This window comes from Oncorhynchus clarkii, chromosome 31, assembly GCF_045791955.1.
Source record: "Oncorhynchus clarkii lewisi isolate Uvic-CL-2024 chromosome 31, UVic_Ocla_1.0, whole genome shotgun sequence".
In the NCBI taxonomy this organism is placed as follows: Eukaryota; Metazoa; Chordata; class Actinopteri; order Salmoniformes; family Salmonidae; genus Oncorhynchus; species Oncorhynchus clarkii.
The window spans coordinates 40709720-40723913 of record NC_092177.1 but is presented as its reverse complement, the minus strand read 5'-3'; the positions used below and the strand labels follow the sequence as shown (position 1 = coordinate 40723913).

The 14194-nt window shown below is 42.0% G+C and overlaps 1 protein-coding gene, 1 long non-coding RNA gene and 1 pseudogene across 3 annotated transcripts; 2 read left to right on the top strand and 1 right to left on the bottom strand.

Annotated features, from left to right (window-relative positions):
* The first annotated feature begins 306 nt into the window (after positions 1-306).
* Positions 307-2652, top strand: LOC139390909 (uncharacterized; annotated as a pseudogene).
* Positions 2653-3538: 886 nt separating this feature from the next.
* Positions 3539-6174, top strand: LOC139391071 (PTTG1 regulator of sister chromatid separation, securin). Of its 2 annotated transcripts, XM_071138568.1 has the most exons (7): positions 4042-4103; positions 4521-4697; positions 5082-5166; positions 5374-5513; positions 5600-5687; positions 5774-5935; positions 6015-6174. In XM_071138568.1, the coding sequence occupies exons 3-7, from the start codon at positions 5085-5087 to the stop codon at positions 6098-6100; spliced, it is 558 nt and encodes a 185-aa protein (XP_070994669.1). In that variant the 5' UTR covers positions 4042-4103; positions 4521-4697; positions 5082-5084; the 3' UTR covers positions 6101-6174. The 2 variants fall into 2 exon arrangements, with proteins under 2 accessions (XP_070994668.1, XP_070994669.1); XM_071138567.1 differs by having other exon boundaries at positions 3539-4697.
* A 1408-nt stretch (positions 6175-7582) lies between these two features.
* On the bottom strand, positions 7583-10518 carry LOC139391144 (uncharacterized). The gene is made up of 2 exons (XR_011629565.1): positions 10459-10518; positions 7583-8590 (listed from the first exon to the last, which is right to left on the bottom strand). It is a non-coding gene; the product is annotated as an uncharacterized lncRNA (long non-coding RNA).
* Between the last annotated feature and the right edge of the window lie 3676 nt (positions 10519-14194).

Here is a 14194-nt window from a genome sequence, read left to right as displayed (position 1 = left end):
TCACTCCTCTTCCTGTAGGCTTTACAGATGCTCCCCACCCCTTGGCTGCAACCCTTCTAATTAAGTGTACCCTGCACGCACAACCCATGTGGAATTCCTGGTCTCTGGCAGTGTTCGGAACTACTGATCTGCAGTCAATAACGGTGAGTTTATCTCAGTCCGTTGACTTTTTGGCCCCGACATTTTCTCTCATAGTCCGAAAGCATCTGGTCGTCGCGGTGGTCGTCGTGGTGGTTGCACATTTCTCCTAAATTGAGATTTTCTCTTTCTCCCTCTCTCACCTGTCAATCTCCTCATTTGAATTCCATGCTGTCACTTGTCACTTGGCCACTGAAGCTTAACATTGTTGTCATCAATCGCCCACCAGGTGTCCTTAGAGTTCCACAATGAGCTTGACCCCTTGATTAGCTCATTTCCTGATGATGGCTCACCGCTCTTCGTACTTGCCGACTTCAACCTCCCGACGCCTGCCTTCGATTCCTTTCTTTCCAACTCTCTCTTTCCCCTCCTTGCCTCTTTTCACCCCACCCTTTCCTAGTCCCCTCCCACTCACAAGGCAGGCAACACGCTTGACCTCATCTTTACTAGAGGCTGTTTGCCTACTAATCTCACTGCAACCCCCCTACTTTGTTTCCTTTTCTGTGCCGCTTTCCTCCAACCCTAGCCACTCAGCCCCTACCCAGATGGTCACGCACCGTTGCAATCTTCGCTCTGTATCTCCTACTACTCTTTCCTCTTCTATCCTATCATCTCTCCCTTCTGTCTCCTGATTCTGCCTCTTCAACCCTACTCTCCTCCCTTTACGTATCCTATGACTCGCACTGTCCCCTTTCTTCCCGGCCGGCTCAGCCCTCCCCTCCTGCTCTGTTCCTGAGGGACTCATTGTGAGTTTACAGAACAGGGCTGCAGGCAGTTGAGTGAAAATGGAGGAAAACTAAACTTCCGGAGAACCTATCATCCTTTCACTCCTTCCTCTCTACCTTATCTTCCTCTGTATCCACTGCTAAAGCCACTTCCTATCACTCTAACCCTAGGAAACTATTTTCCACCTTCTCCTCCCTCCTTAATCTTTCATCCCTTTATGCGGATGACTTTATCTACAACTTTGAAAAGAAGGTTGACAACATCCTCATTCACTCAGCCTATTGAGTCCATGTGTCCCACTCACACGGAACTCCCCGACGCCTTGACCTCTCTCCAGATGAAATCTTGCGACTAGTGACACCTGGCCGCCCCACAATCTGCCCGCTCGACCCCATTGCCTCCTCCCTTCTCCAGATCATCTCTGGAGACCTTGTCCCATTCCTCACTTCCCTCATTAACTTGTCCTTGACCACTGGTGTCGCCACTGACTTCAAAATTATCCGATTCAATCCCCTCCTCAAGAAACCAACTTGATTCCTCTGACGTCAAAAACTACAGACCGGTAACCCTTCTTTCTTTTATTTTTCAAAACTCTTGAGCGTGCTGTCTCTGACCAAACTCTCTTGCTATCTTTCTCAGAACTATTTTCTTGACCCTAACCAGTCAGGCTTCAAGATGGGTCACTCAACCGAGCCTGCTCTTCTCTGTGTCATGGAGGCTCTCCGCACTGCCAATACTGAGTCTCTCTCCTCTGTTCTCATCCTCCTAGATGTATCCGCAGCCTTCAACACTGTGATCCATCAGATCCTCCCCTCCACCCTCACATGGCTGTATACTTGGATTGCATTCTACCTGGCAGGCCGCTCCTACAAGATGACATTGGAGAGGATCTGTGTCTGCACCACGTACTCTCACTACTCTCACTACTCTCACTAAGCCCTCTCCTCTCTAAGCCCTCTCCAAGTCACTCTGCTCCGTTATATCCTCACATGATCTCTCCTATCATTGCTATGTGGATGACACTCAACTACTTTTCTCCTTCCCCCGTTCTGACACCCAGGTGGCGACACGCATCTCTACGTGCCTGGCAGATATCTCAGCTTGCGTGTCGGCCCACCACCTCAAGCTCAACTTCGACAAGATGGAGCTCCTCTTCCTCCTTGGGAAGGCTTGTCTGCTCCCTGACCTCTCCATCACGGTTGACAACTCCATGGCATCCCCCTCCCATAGTTCAATGAACCTTGGGTGACCCTGGACAACACCCTGCTGTTATCTGCAAACATCAAAGCAGTAACTTGCTCTTGCAAGTTCATTCACTTCAACATCCATAGAGTACGACCCTACCATACACAGGAAGCGGCGCAGGTCCTAATCCAGGCACTTGTCATCGCATATCTGGATTACTGCAATTTGCTGTTGGCTGGGCTCCCTGCTGGTGCCATCAAACCCCCGCAATTTATCTAGAACGCCACAGCCTGCCTGGTGTTCAACCTTCCCAAGTTCTCCCATGTCACCCCGCTCCTCTGCACACTCCACTGGCTTCCAGTCAAAACTCGTAAGACCATGGTACTTCCTAAGGAGCAACAAGAGGAACTGCCTCTCCCTACCTTCAGGCTTTGCTCCAACTCTACACCCCAACCCGAGGCACTCCTAGCACTCCGTTCTGACACCTCTGGTATCTTGGCCGTCCCACCCCTACCCCCCCAAAAAAATCGTAATCCTGAACTAACACTAGCACTTGACTTTTTCCCCTCCTTAGTAGCTCTGACCTTACTGATCTCTACCTAATTGAGGAAGAATGAACCACTATGGCTGGGATATGTGGTTGTCCCATTTAGTTATCTTATCTTGAAACAGCGAATTCTGAGAGTGTGAATAATGCGACAAAAGTGTGCTTTTAATACAATACGTAGGCTAACACATACAACGCAGAAATATGACTGTTTACAAATAACCTGTGGTTCAACAAAAACAATTTATCACAAAATTGTATTTCTGTCCGCCCGCAGCATGAAATATTCCGAATGCGCTTCAATGATCTCTGTCGGGACCCGCATTCACTCTACTATGAGGCAACTGTTTTAGCGGATCAGTATGTCTGTGCAACCAATCAGTCATAGCGGTTAAGAAAAGATCCGAGTAGACATGACCACCGTCATCTATATCAATATCTATTTCTTGTTACGATGGATGTAGCTATGAATATAAACATAAAATCCTCATAGCCTACATGTTTCATTTCTTCGGTAAAGCACATAGATGTGTATGAAACGAGCAAGCAAAAACGTTGAAACTGGTCGTGTGCCTTTTGAATTTTGTGTAACATCAATCAGTAGTCTAGTCAAGGAAGCATCATGCAGATTATATTGGTACACTCCAAAGACCAATACCATCGCCAAATACCTTGAGTTGGTACCACCCAGCACATCTAGAAGGAAGTGTAGGTATTTCATACCGATCCCCTCCTTTGAGATGATGTCGAGGCTCTCTCTACATCACGATTTCAATGGTAGAGTTGAACCGCTAGGGACAAAAAGAGGTCGATTTAGTTAGTGCTATAAAACCAACATATAATCACTTTTGCAACGAACTGTCAAAATGAAGACTAGGATTGACGTGTTTCACTGTAACTAAGCCTAAAACATATGTTTTTCGAATATGTTTCTTCTTCGTGAAAGTTACTATTTAAAGGTGGCTTCAATGCTGTGATAAACACTTGTACTGCACTAGAGTACAACAATTTATATTCCCAAAATGTAGCATGTATTTCTTTATAATAGGACTCTTATTTTTATAAAAAATCATCCGGGATCGTGCTGCCAACATAATATCCCGCTGCCAAGAGAACGGTAATGGAAACTGCATAGTACAACAGACATACACGAGAGAATGTTCCTACCTGTCATCCGATATTTTTTTTACAGAACTGCAAGATAATTCATTGAAATATAAACTTTTTTAAAAGGGTGGGCATATCAGTATAAACTATGTTAAACTGATGAATTAATGTTTGCACAACTCAAAAATGCCATACATCCTAATAGGTTCTCTCCCCTATTTTCCTTCATTGGAACCTTCTGGGTTGGCTGGAGCGGCTGGACCAGTAAAATACCATAAAATACTTGTCATTTTTCTAAAATTCGTGGCATTTTCATGAAGGCCAGTAGTCATTCCACCGAATGCTAAACTTTATACCAGGAGGATTATGACATATGAAGGGGAAAACAGATGAAAAAACGGTGAAAATATGTTTTGCATCAGTGATAATATCAGGCTGTTTTATATAAGTGAAAATTGTTATATGCACACAGAAAAACATTTAATAGATTGTTTGTGGTAGAGGTGGATGCAAATCTACTATTGTAGTGCCCTGGTCATTGTCATGAAATTGTTATATTACCAGTCTTGTTGAAACGTTTTTGAAAATGTCTGACTGTAGCCAAACCATTTTGATTGATAGCCTTCGCCTGTTGTGATTGAGTTTATAGCTTTATGATCATAGACCTAAACTATAATATAGCTTCTGATCCCAATTGATGCTACTTCTTCAGAACAAGCGTGATATACATATTGGTCACACGTATGTATGTTTGTCTGTTTCTGTTTTCTTTTGGGAGGTAACTGTTACACAAAAGCCTTATTATCATCTCAAGCAGAGAGAAGAGGCATCGCATTATTCCACGTTTACAGCTCCTGTGCGATTGGCTCCCCCGGTGCGCACGTACACCAATGGGATGACGAGAGGCGCAGTTTAAAAAGGAAGCCGCGAAGACATTTTCGCTCATCCAAAACAAAACAAACGGGCAAGCCCAAAGATACCGGACAAGAGAACGGTAAGCTGCACTCATATGACCACTGTCACCAAACAGTGAGTAATTGACAGTAAGTTTGCACATTTATTAGCAATGTAAATATCTTGCTCTCGCTTTTGAATGACAAAAGCCACACCCGCTAGCTAGCAGCGGGATATCTGTAACGTTACAGGCCTCCCTGGAGTAAAAAGGCTGCTAACTAGTCATGCCTTACACCAACCAAACCAAAGATGATCTGATCGAACTTGGACGCTGTCCTCACTAACGTTACTCTCGGGTTGTCATAAACCTCAAGCGTATTTGGACCCCCTGATAGTTGATAATGACTAGCCTAGGTAGCAAATTGTCTGAAATGTCTGTTTAGCTAGCTAACAGGATTTTACTAATTACCACTTGCCCAAACAGGAAATGGCTTCAATCTTCACTGAGAGAAATGCAACCCTCCATACACCTGCCCTAAAGATGCGCCAGCGGTTGCAATCTGTTCCAGGTACTCTGCCCTTCTTACAATTGTCAATTATTTACCTTCGTTTATGTCTGTATGTTTCATAATCAAGGCTACATTGGGTGTTTAAACCATCATGAGAACACATGCACTTCTGTTACCATCTGAGGCAGTAAAATGTAAACGATTGTCCCTGATTGTTAAGTGTATACTTTGCTCAACCTATTTACCACTTAAAATATATGCTTACAGAGAACCTCTTGAAGACTCCTGTAACTGGAAAAAAGTTTAATGCTCCTTTACAGTCTGGTCGTAAGGCCTTGGGGGCAGTGAACAAGATCCCATCAATGCCAGCTGTAAATGGACAAAAGAACAAACTCCTTGAGACACAGGTCATAAGCTCACAATTTGACAAAGTATTTTTGCTAGGTGATGTGTGCCTAGATCTGTATAGTAATCATGATTTTTCTCTCTTCAGGAAACAAAAGTTAAAACCCTCCCTCAGACCAAAGTAGAAGTCGAAGAATACCCAGATATTGAGAGGTTTATCCCCTATGACCCACTTGGTAAGTTAACTCTGGTGTTTTACCCTTTGCTATCCTGCCACCTTTCTGATAACCACCCATTAACTTTTTTAACTTTGTGGTTCTAGAGTTTGAGAACTATGTCATCCCAGAGGATGTGGTTTGCCTGAGTCATCTTGTGCTTCCTGGACTGGTACGTCTCCCAGAAATGCCATCCCTGCCTGAAGAGGACTTTGAAGTGCTTGAGACATACACATGTATTTCTCCGTTGAAGAACCTACCACGCTCAGGTTCGTTTCAGGATTTGGGGTTCAATTAAACTGGAATTGTCAGTTTGTCATTTCAGTTTCTTTCTTTTATTTCCCTCAGACAATTGTGCTATGGAATTGGATGCATTTCTTCAAACTATCAACAAGCTGACCATTGACCTGCCCCCAGAGATGGATGAATACTGAGTCTATAGCTTTGTACAGTTTTTCACTGACTGTTTGTCTTTTTTAATCAATAAAGTTTGTTTATGAAATCCTGACTAGTGTTACTGATTTTTAATTTCATATGTGTTGCATTGGCTGATGCAAATCTGACACTTATTTTGGGATTATTGCATACATATTCGAGGTGTATCATTTAGGATGTGTGAGCAGTACATTTGGGAATTCTTTACCTGGTCAAAGACTTCTGTGCTGCTGTTTTGCTAACTATGGTCACTGATGCCCCAATGACCATGAGTTGGCAAGACTGTGGGAACAGAACTGGGGCCAAGCTAAGGTATTTCATGTAGACTACACTATTAACGCAAGTTAATGTTAGGTGTGGACTATACCAAGTACATGATCTAGCATAATCTATGCAAAGCGTTGTACAAGCTCTTCAGTTTCTTGGCAATTTATCGCATGGAATAGTCTTAATGTCTCAGAACTAGAATAGACTGACGGGTTTCAGAAGGGTCTTTTCTGGCCATTTTGAGCCTGTAATCAAACCCACAAATGACCTCGACACGCAACTAGTCGAGGCCAGTTTAATTGCTTTAATTAGCACAAGGTTTCAGCTGTGCCAACGATTGCAAAAGGGTTTTCTAATTAGCATTTGAAAATAAACTTGGGTTAGCTAACACATGCCATTGCCACACAGGAGTGATGGTTGCTGATAATGGGCCTCTGTACAACGATCTAGATATTCCATTCAAAATCAGCTGTTTCCAGCTACAATAGTCATTTCCTACATTCTTCTGATCAGGGATTGTAATAAACAAATGTGCTTATTCAAAAATCTAAGTGACCCCATACTTTTGAATGGTAGTGTATATTGTGCATATGGTACTTTTATATAAAGCAGTCATACATTACCAAACACCAGATATTTAATCATAACCCTCAGCCCATCACACCTATCACCATAGACCATCTTTAGGTTTCCATGTGCCATGTATTTTTCAATTGTGCTGTGATTTACAATTTTTGAACCTTACAATCGTATTGTATCCCCAGATTGTGCGCTAAAGAGAAACCTCTACGAGTATATTTATTGATCGACTATGGCTTTCCAAATCACCCAACACTGCTATTTTATATTGTTAACCCATTTAAACCCGAATTTTCCCCAGACATAAATCTCCAAATCAAGTGTCATTAGTAACCCTTTGAAGTAATCATTTTAAATTTGAATGGAAAAGTAGGTGGAAAAGTATTTTATGGTCGGTCACAATTGTCACCGGTGGGATGTTACGTATACTAAATTAACATATTTCTCCTATGCAGTTATCAAAGATCTTATAAATCCCAACCCAATTATTAACACATTTAAAACTCTGTCACTGGCAGTCCCCAGCATTGCCTCTAGAATGCTCCGTCACATTCTAGTGTGACTATTTTACACATCAAAAACCCTTATACAACACGATATGAATAATGAGAGTAAAGACAAAAAAACAACCAACATATTTCAACATTGTTACTTTAGTTGAACATGTATTGAAACATTAATATTGTAACTATTGTAACATTTGAACTTGTACTTTAGTGCAATATTCATTGTAACATTGTCATTGTGACATTTTAGTGCAACATTCACTAACAACTGTATAGCAGTCATGTTTTGTGCATCACTGTTTTGAACTATGATCAGTCAGTCCTGGTATATCTACTGTCATACAGTATGTCTTGAATCAATTGACCTTTTCCAAAAACATTTCAGTCATTTTGATTGTCTTGATCGTCGACTTTTATTTTCTTCCTAGTCCGTTGTTCTGCTTCTCCTCACCCTTTATCAACTTTTCTATTTTTCTTTTATTGTCTTTTTCAGTTTTTTTCATTCGCTCTCATCTCCTTTTCTACTATCCATGGTATATCTTGAAGCCCTCAATGTGCAGTGGCGCTTTGCATTTCTCACATGCATAGGTAGTACGTTTGTCGCAATGACGGCTTCTCCTGAACCGGTGCATCGTGTTGATTGGCCAGTGAGAAGCTTTGTTATATCTTACCTGATCTTCAACAGCAGCGGCCAGTAAAGATCTCCTTCCGTGGCTCAGTGGTTTCGTGCCAAACTTTTGCATTTTTGGGCTGAATACTATGTGTTTTGGAATCACATCGGTGGCAGGCCTCTTCGATCGTTTGAACACTCAATCTTTATTTTTGACCACCTGCAACTTTTCCCTTGGCTCTTCTGACTGGACCCTCTGGCTGGTAGAGGCTCATTATCAACAATGGAGGGGGTGGGTCATAATCACTGATAAAGTTGTTCCTGTCATGATCAGTTTGCATAGGTTCAGCATATGCATTCAACAGCCTGGCTGGCAAATGGCCTGTCCATAGTCCATATCTGACCCATCGCTATCACAATCACTCAGGACAGCATCTTTCTCATTTTGAGGGATAACTGCAATGTTGCATGCCTTGTCTGGGCAGTCACCTAGATCCAACATATCCAGAACTTGCCTCAAAGTGAAACTAAAAGAAAGAACAGAGTAGAAAGTTAGGTAAAACAATAACATGGTATGTGTATAACTACAGTGCCTTGCGAAAGTATTCGGCCCCCTTGAACTTTGCGACCTTTTGCCACATTTCAGGCTTCAAACATAAAGATATAAAACTGTATTTTTTTGTGAAGAATCAACAACAAGTGGGACACAATCATGAAGTGGAACGACATTTATTGGATATTTCAAACTTTTTTAACAAATCAAAAACTGAAAGATTGGGCGTGCAAAATTATTCAGCCCCTTTACTTTCAGTGCAGCAAACTCTCTCCAGAAGTTCAGTGAGGATCTCTGAATGATCCAATGTTGACCTAAATGACTAATGATGATAAATACAATCCACCTGTGTGTAATCAAGTCTCCGTATAAATGCACCTGCACTGTGATAGTCTCAGAGGTCCGTTAAAAGCGCAGAGAGCATCATGAAGAACAAGGAACACACCAGGCAGGTCCGAGATACTGTTGTGAAGAAGTTTAAAGCCGGATTTGGATACAAAAAGATTTCCCAAGCTTTAAACATCCCAAGGAGCACTGTGCAAGCGATAATATTGAAATGGAAGGAGTATCAGACCACTGCAAATCTACCAAGACCTGGCCGCCCCTCTAAACTTTCAGCTCATACAAGGAGAAGACTGATCAGAGATGCAGCCAAGAGGCCCATGATCACTCTGGATGAACTGCAGAGATCTACAGCTGAGGTGGGAGACTCTGTCCATAGGACAACAATCAGTCGTATATTGCACAAATCTGGCCTTTATGGAAGAGTGGCAAGAAGAAAGACATTTCTTAAAGATATCCATAAAAAGTGTAGTTTAAAGTTTGCCACAAGCCACCTGGGAGACACACCAAACATGTGGAAGAAGGTGCTCTGGTCAGATGAAACCAAAATTGAACTTTTTGGCAACAATGCAAAACGTTATGTTTGGCGTAAAAGCAACACAGCTGAACACACCATCCCCACTGTCAAACATGGTGGTGGCAGCATCATGGTTTGGGCCTGCTTTTCTTCAGCAGGGACAGGGAAGATGGTTAAAATTGATGGGAAGATGGATGGAGCCAAATACAGGACCATTCTGGAAGAACCTGATGGAGTCTACAAAAGACCTGAGACTGGGACGGAGATTTGTCTTCCAACAAGACAATGATCCAAAACATAAAGCAAAATCTACAATGGAATGGTTCAAAAATAAACATATCCAGGTGTTAGAATGGCCAAGTCAAAGTCCAGACCTGAATCCAATCGAGAATCTGTGGAAAGAACTGAAAACTGCTGTTCACAAATGCTCTCCATCCAACCTCACTGAGCTCGAGCTGTTTTGCAAGGAGGAATGGGAAAAAAATTCAGTCTCTCGATGTGCAAAACTGATAGAGACATACCCCAAGCGACTTACAGCTGTAATCGCAGCAAAAGGTGGCGCTACAAAGTATTAACTTAAGGGGGCTGAATAATTTTGCACGCCCAATTTTTCAGTTTTTGATTTGTTAAAAAAGTTTGAAATATCCAATAAATGTCGTTCCACTTCATGATTGTGTCCCACTTGTTGTTGATTCTTCACAAAAAAATACAGTTTTATATCTTTATGTTTGAAGCCTGAAATGTGGCAAAAGGTCGCAAAGTTCAAGGGGGCCGAATAATTTCGCAAGGCACTGTATGTGTATACCAAGATGCACTGTGTTATCCCCCCGGTCACTATTGTTGCCGTCAACATGTTTACACATTCTATAACCACACTGAACAAAGTTGAGTAATTGCAAATGCATATGTCAATACTAGACACCTTAAAGATGATGTGTACCAAAAATCTTTGTCCTATCTTTATGTTAACATACTTTACTAACCTGTTGTTTGGGAGCTTTGATGCAGCCATCCTCTTCTCATGGTGCAACCAGGAAGTAAACAGCTCTGGTCATGTGACAATTTACAATAAACATGTGACACTGCACATCATTCATCGAGACCCTTTATTATTTCAATATTTGCTGTAAATGCATTGACAGATCATTCAGTAAATGTTTTAGAGCCATATAACAGAAAATGTTTTTTCCAGTCACTATTGTGACCTACGGGATTAATTAGGTTAATTTCAAGTATGTTGTGATTATTATTATTTTTTAACCATTCCTGAACCTGTGACCAGAAACAAGCTACATAGGGGCAATACCAGAATAAATGATCTATTGTCTCTTTGCAGCAAAATCTACAGAGATGAGATTGTTGTATGCCCCATATATACAGTAGAAGTCGGAAGTTTACATACACCTCAGCCAAATACATTTAAACACAGTTTTTCACAATTCCTGACATTTAATCCTAGTAAAATTCCCTGTCTTAGGTCAGTTAGGATCACCACTTTATTTAAAGAATGTGAAATGTCAGAATAATATAATTATTTCAGCTTTTATTTATTTCATCACATTTCCAGTGGTTCAGATGTTTACATACACATATTTGGTAGGATTGCCTATAAATTGTTTAACTTGAGTCAAACATTTTGGGTAGATTTCCACAAGCTTCCCACAATATGTTGGGTGAATTTTGGCCCATTCCTCCTTGACAGAGCTGCTGTAACTGAATCAGGTTTGTAGGCACATGCTTTCTCAGTTCTGCCCACAAATTTTATATGGGATTGAGGTCAGGGCTTTGTGATGGCCACTCCAATACCTGGACTTTGTTGTCTTTAAGCCATTTTGCCACAACTTTGGAAGTATGCTTGGGGTCATTGTCCATTTGGAAGACCCAGTTGCAACCAAGCTTTAACTTCCTGACTGATGTCTTGAGATGTTGCTTAAATATATCCACATCCTTTTCCACCCTCATGATGCCATCTATTTTGTGAAGTGCACCAGTCCCTCCTGCAGCAAAGCACCCCCACAACATGATGCTGCCATCCCCGTGCTTCATGGTTGGGATGGTGTTCTTTGGCATGCAAGCCTCCCCCTTTTTCCTCCAAACATAACAATGGCCATTATGGCCGAACAGTTCTATTTTTGTTTCGTCAGACCAGAGGACCTTTCTCCAAAAAGTACGATCTTTGTCCCCATGTACAGTTGCAAACTGTAGTCTGGCTTTTTTATGGCAATTTTGGAGGAGTGGCTTCTTTCTTGCTGGGTGGCCTTTCAGGTTATGTCGATATAGGGCTCGGTTTACTTTAGATATAGATACTTTTGTACCTGTTTCCTCCAGCATCTTCACAAGGTCCTTTGCTGTTGTTCTGGGATTGATTTGCACTTTTCGCACCAAAGTACGTTAATCTCTAGGAGACAGAACGCGTCTCCTTTCTGAGTGGTATGATGGCTGTTTGGTCCCATGGTGTTTATACGTGCGTACTATTGTTTGTACAGATGAACCTGGTACCTTCAGGCATTTGGAAATTGCTCCCAAGGATGGACCAGACTTGTGGAGGTCAACAACAAGGTCTTGGCTGATTTCTTTTGATTTCCCCATGATGTCAAGCAAAGAGGCACTGCGTTTGAAGGTAGGCCTTGAAATACATCCACAGGTACACCTCCAATTGACTCAAATGATGTAAATTAGCCTATCAGAAACTTCTAAAGCCATGACATCTTTTTGGGAATTTTCCAAGATGTTTAATTGAGAACTTGCTGCCCCCCAAAGAACTGAAAATATTTCAGATTTTTTTTCTCCCTCATCACATCAATTGTGTTGGAAATATGCAGATTTCCAAGTTGTTACATGGTAGGGTAGACCAGTTGATACCGGTTATAACCAGAAAATACTTTCTGTGTTTTTCTGGTGAACCAAGGAGAGTAAAATCTTAACCTTTACAGAGTATTCAGTACAAGGTTCTATATTGTAAAGGTTGTCCCTCAGGACTCTGATTCATGCAATCCGAGTTCAAATCTTGGTAGGACCTACCATGTGAATTACTCTCCCTCGTGGAACTAGAATATAGCTGTCCAAAGATTGTTGTCAGTTGGAAGTATTTACAACACGTGAAGGTAGTGCAAATTAAAACGCAGGAATATTTTTTGTACAATTTCCAAGTGGATTTAGAATGCGGTTCTATGGTGTAATGGTTAGCACTCTGGACTTTGAAACCAGTGATCTAAGTTCAAATCTCAATAGAACCTTCCTAGATTTTGTGCTGAATTATTCACAAGGCCTACCAATCATCTCATCTCCAGCTATTCATCCAGTGAACAAATGACAGTAAAATCTGAAAATCTGAACACTTCAGTAATTACTCTGTATAGAGTTCTCTGTTGTAATGGTTAGCACTCAGAACTCTGAATCCTGCGATCCGAGTTCAAATCTCGATAGGACCTACCTACCTTCATACTCCTCTCCTGTCAACTTTGAAGGCACAGTCAACTTAGTGTATGTACACTTCTGACCCACTGGAATTGTGATACAGTGAAATAGTCTGACTGTAAACAATTGTTGGAAAAATGACTTGTGTCATGCACAAAGTAGACGTCCTAACCGACTTGCCAAAACTATAGTTTGTTAACAAGACATTTGTGGAGTGGTTGAAAAACGAGTTATGACTCCAACCTAAGTTTATGTAAACTTCCGACTTCAACTGTAAGTCAAGCAACGTGTATAACAGTGCCATCAGTAAGACGACAGCATACAACTCAGCGACACATTTCCAATCCTTACCAGGCAGATGCGCATTGGAGTTTGGATCTGAATCAACTAATAATGATAATGGACAAGAGTGGGTGTGCGGGCATTCCCTGCCTGTACGGCTAATTATGCTTCGACAGGAAGATCAAGGTAACAGAGACAGCCAGAGGTGTGTGAGACCAGCAGTAACGCATCTCAGAGCTGTCCGTGGAGCAGAGAGGCTCGCTCTGCGTAAGACACTTGAAAAACTTACTATTGAACAACTCGTCCGGTGGATTTGTGTTCTGTTGTCAAGATGTTCCAATGCGTCTTTAATAAGGGAAGTTGCTTGGATGTTTGGGCTCTGGACCCCGTGCAGCACGCACGGATGGTGTCTGTTGTAGATGGAAACTATGAAATCATCTGAAGGGCAACGCTGCAGAGGAGATGGAGCTTCTTAGCACTTGGGACGATGCGCACAGTAGGGTGCGTTTGCAAAACCCTAATAACAACATTGCGTGCAGTGCCACGCCAGTGCCCAAGTCAGAATTAAGTGATGAGAGAGACGATCCAGTCTACTTAGATCAGACTCGGATGAATGGCAGATGGCGCGGGTCATCTAAGGAGTTATTTTCCCCCATCCTTGTCTTTTGTGAACAAAAGTTAAAGGTCAGATGGCCACACAAAGGTACTTTTTTTCACGCAAAATCAAGTGTCTTTATCACGAGTCACATTGTTCATAGCTTGTAGACTTTCACGCATTTGCGCTTTTACGCATAGTATGCTAAGCAATATTATGCGTAAAACGCAATAAGGCCCGAGGGGTGTGGTATATGGCAAATATACCATGGCTAAGGCTGTTCTTACGCAGGACGCAACACTGAGTACTCGGACACAGCCCTTAGCCGTGGTAAATTGGCCATATATCACAAACCCCCAATGTGCCTTACTGCTGTTAGAAACTGGTTACGAATGTAATTAGACCAGTAAAACTAAACGTTGTCT

Bases quoted from the DNA above. Each gene is read 5' to 3' on its own strand.
- LOC139391071 (XM_071138567.1), top strand. From the start codon at position 5,085: ATGGCTTCAATCTTCACTGAGAGAAATGCAACCCTCCATACACCTGCC. The intron at 5,688-5,773 runs GTAAGTTAACTC...TTGTGGTTCTAG, and splicing joins TATCCCCTATGACCCACTTG to AGTTTGAGAACTATGTCATC. The intron at 5,936-6,014 runs GTTCGTTTCAGG...TATTTCCCTCAG, and splicing joins GAAGAACCTACCACGCTCAG to ACAATTGTGCTATGGAATTG.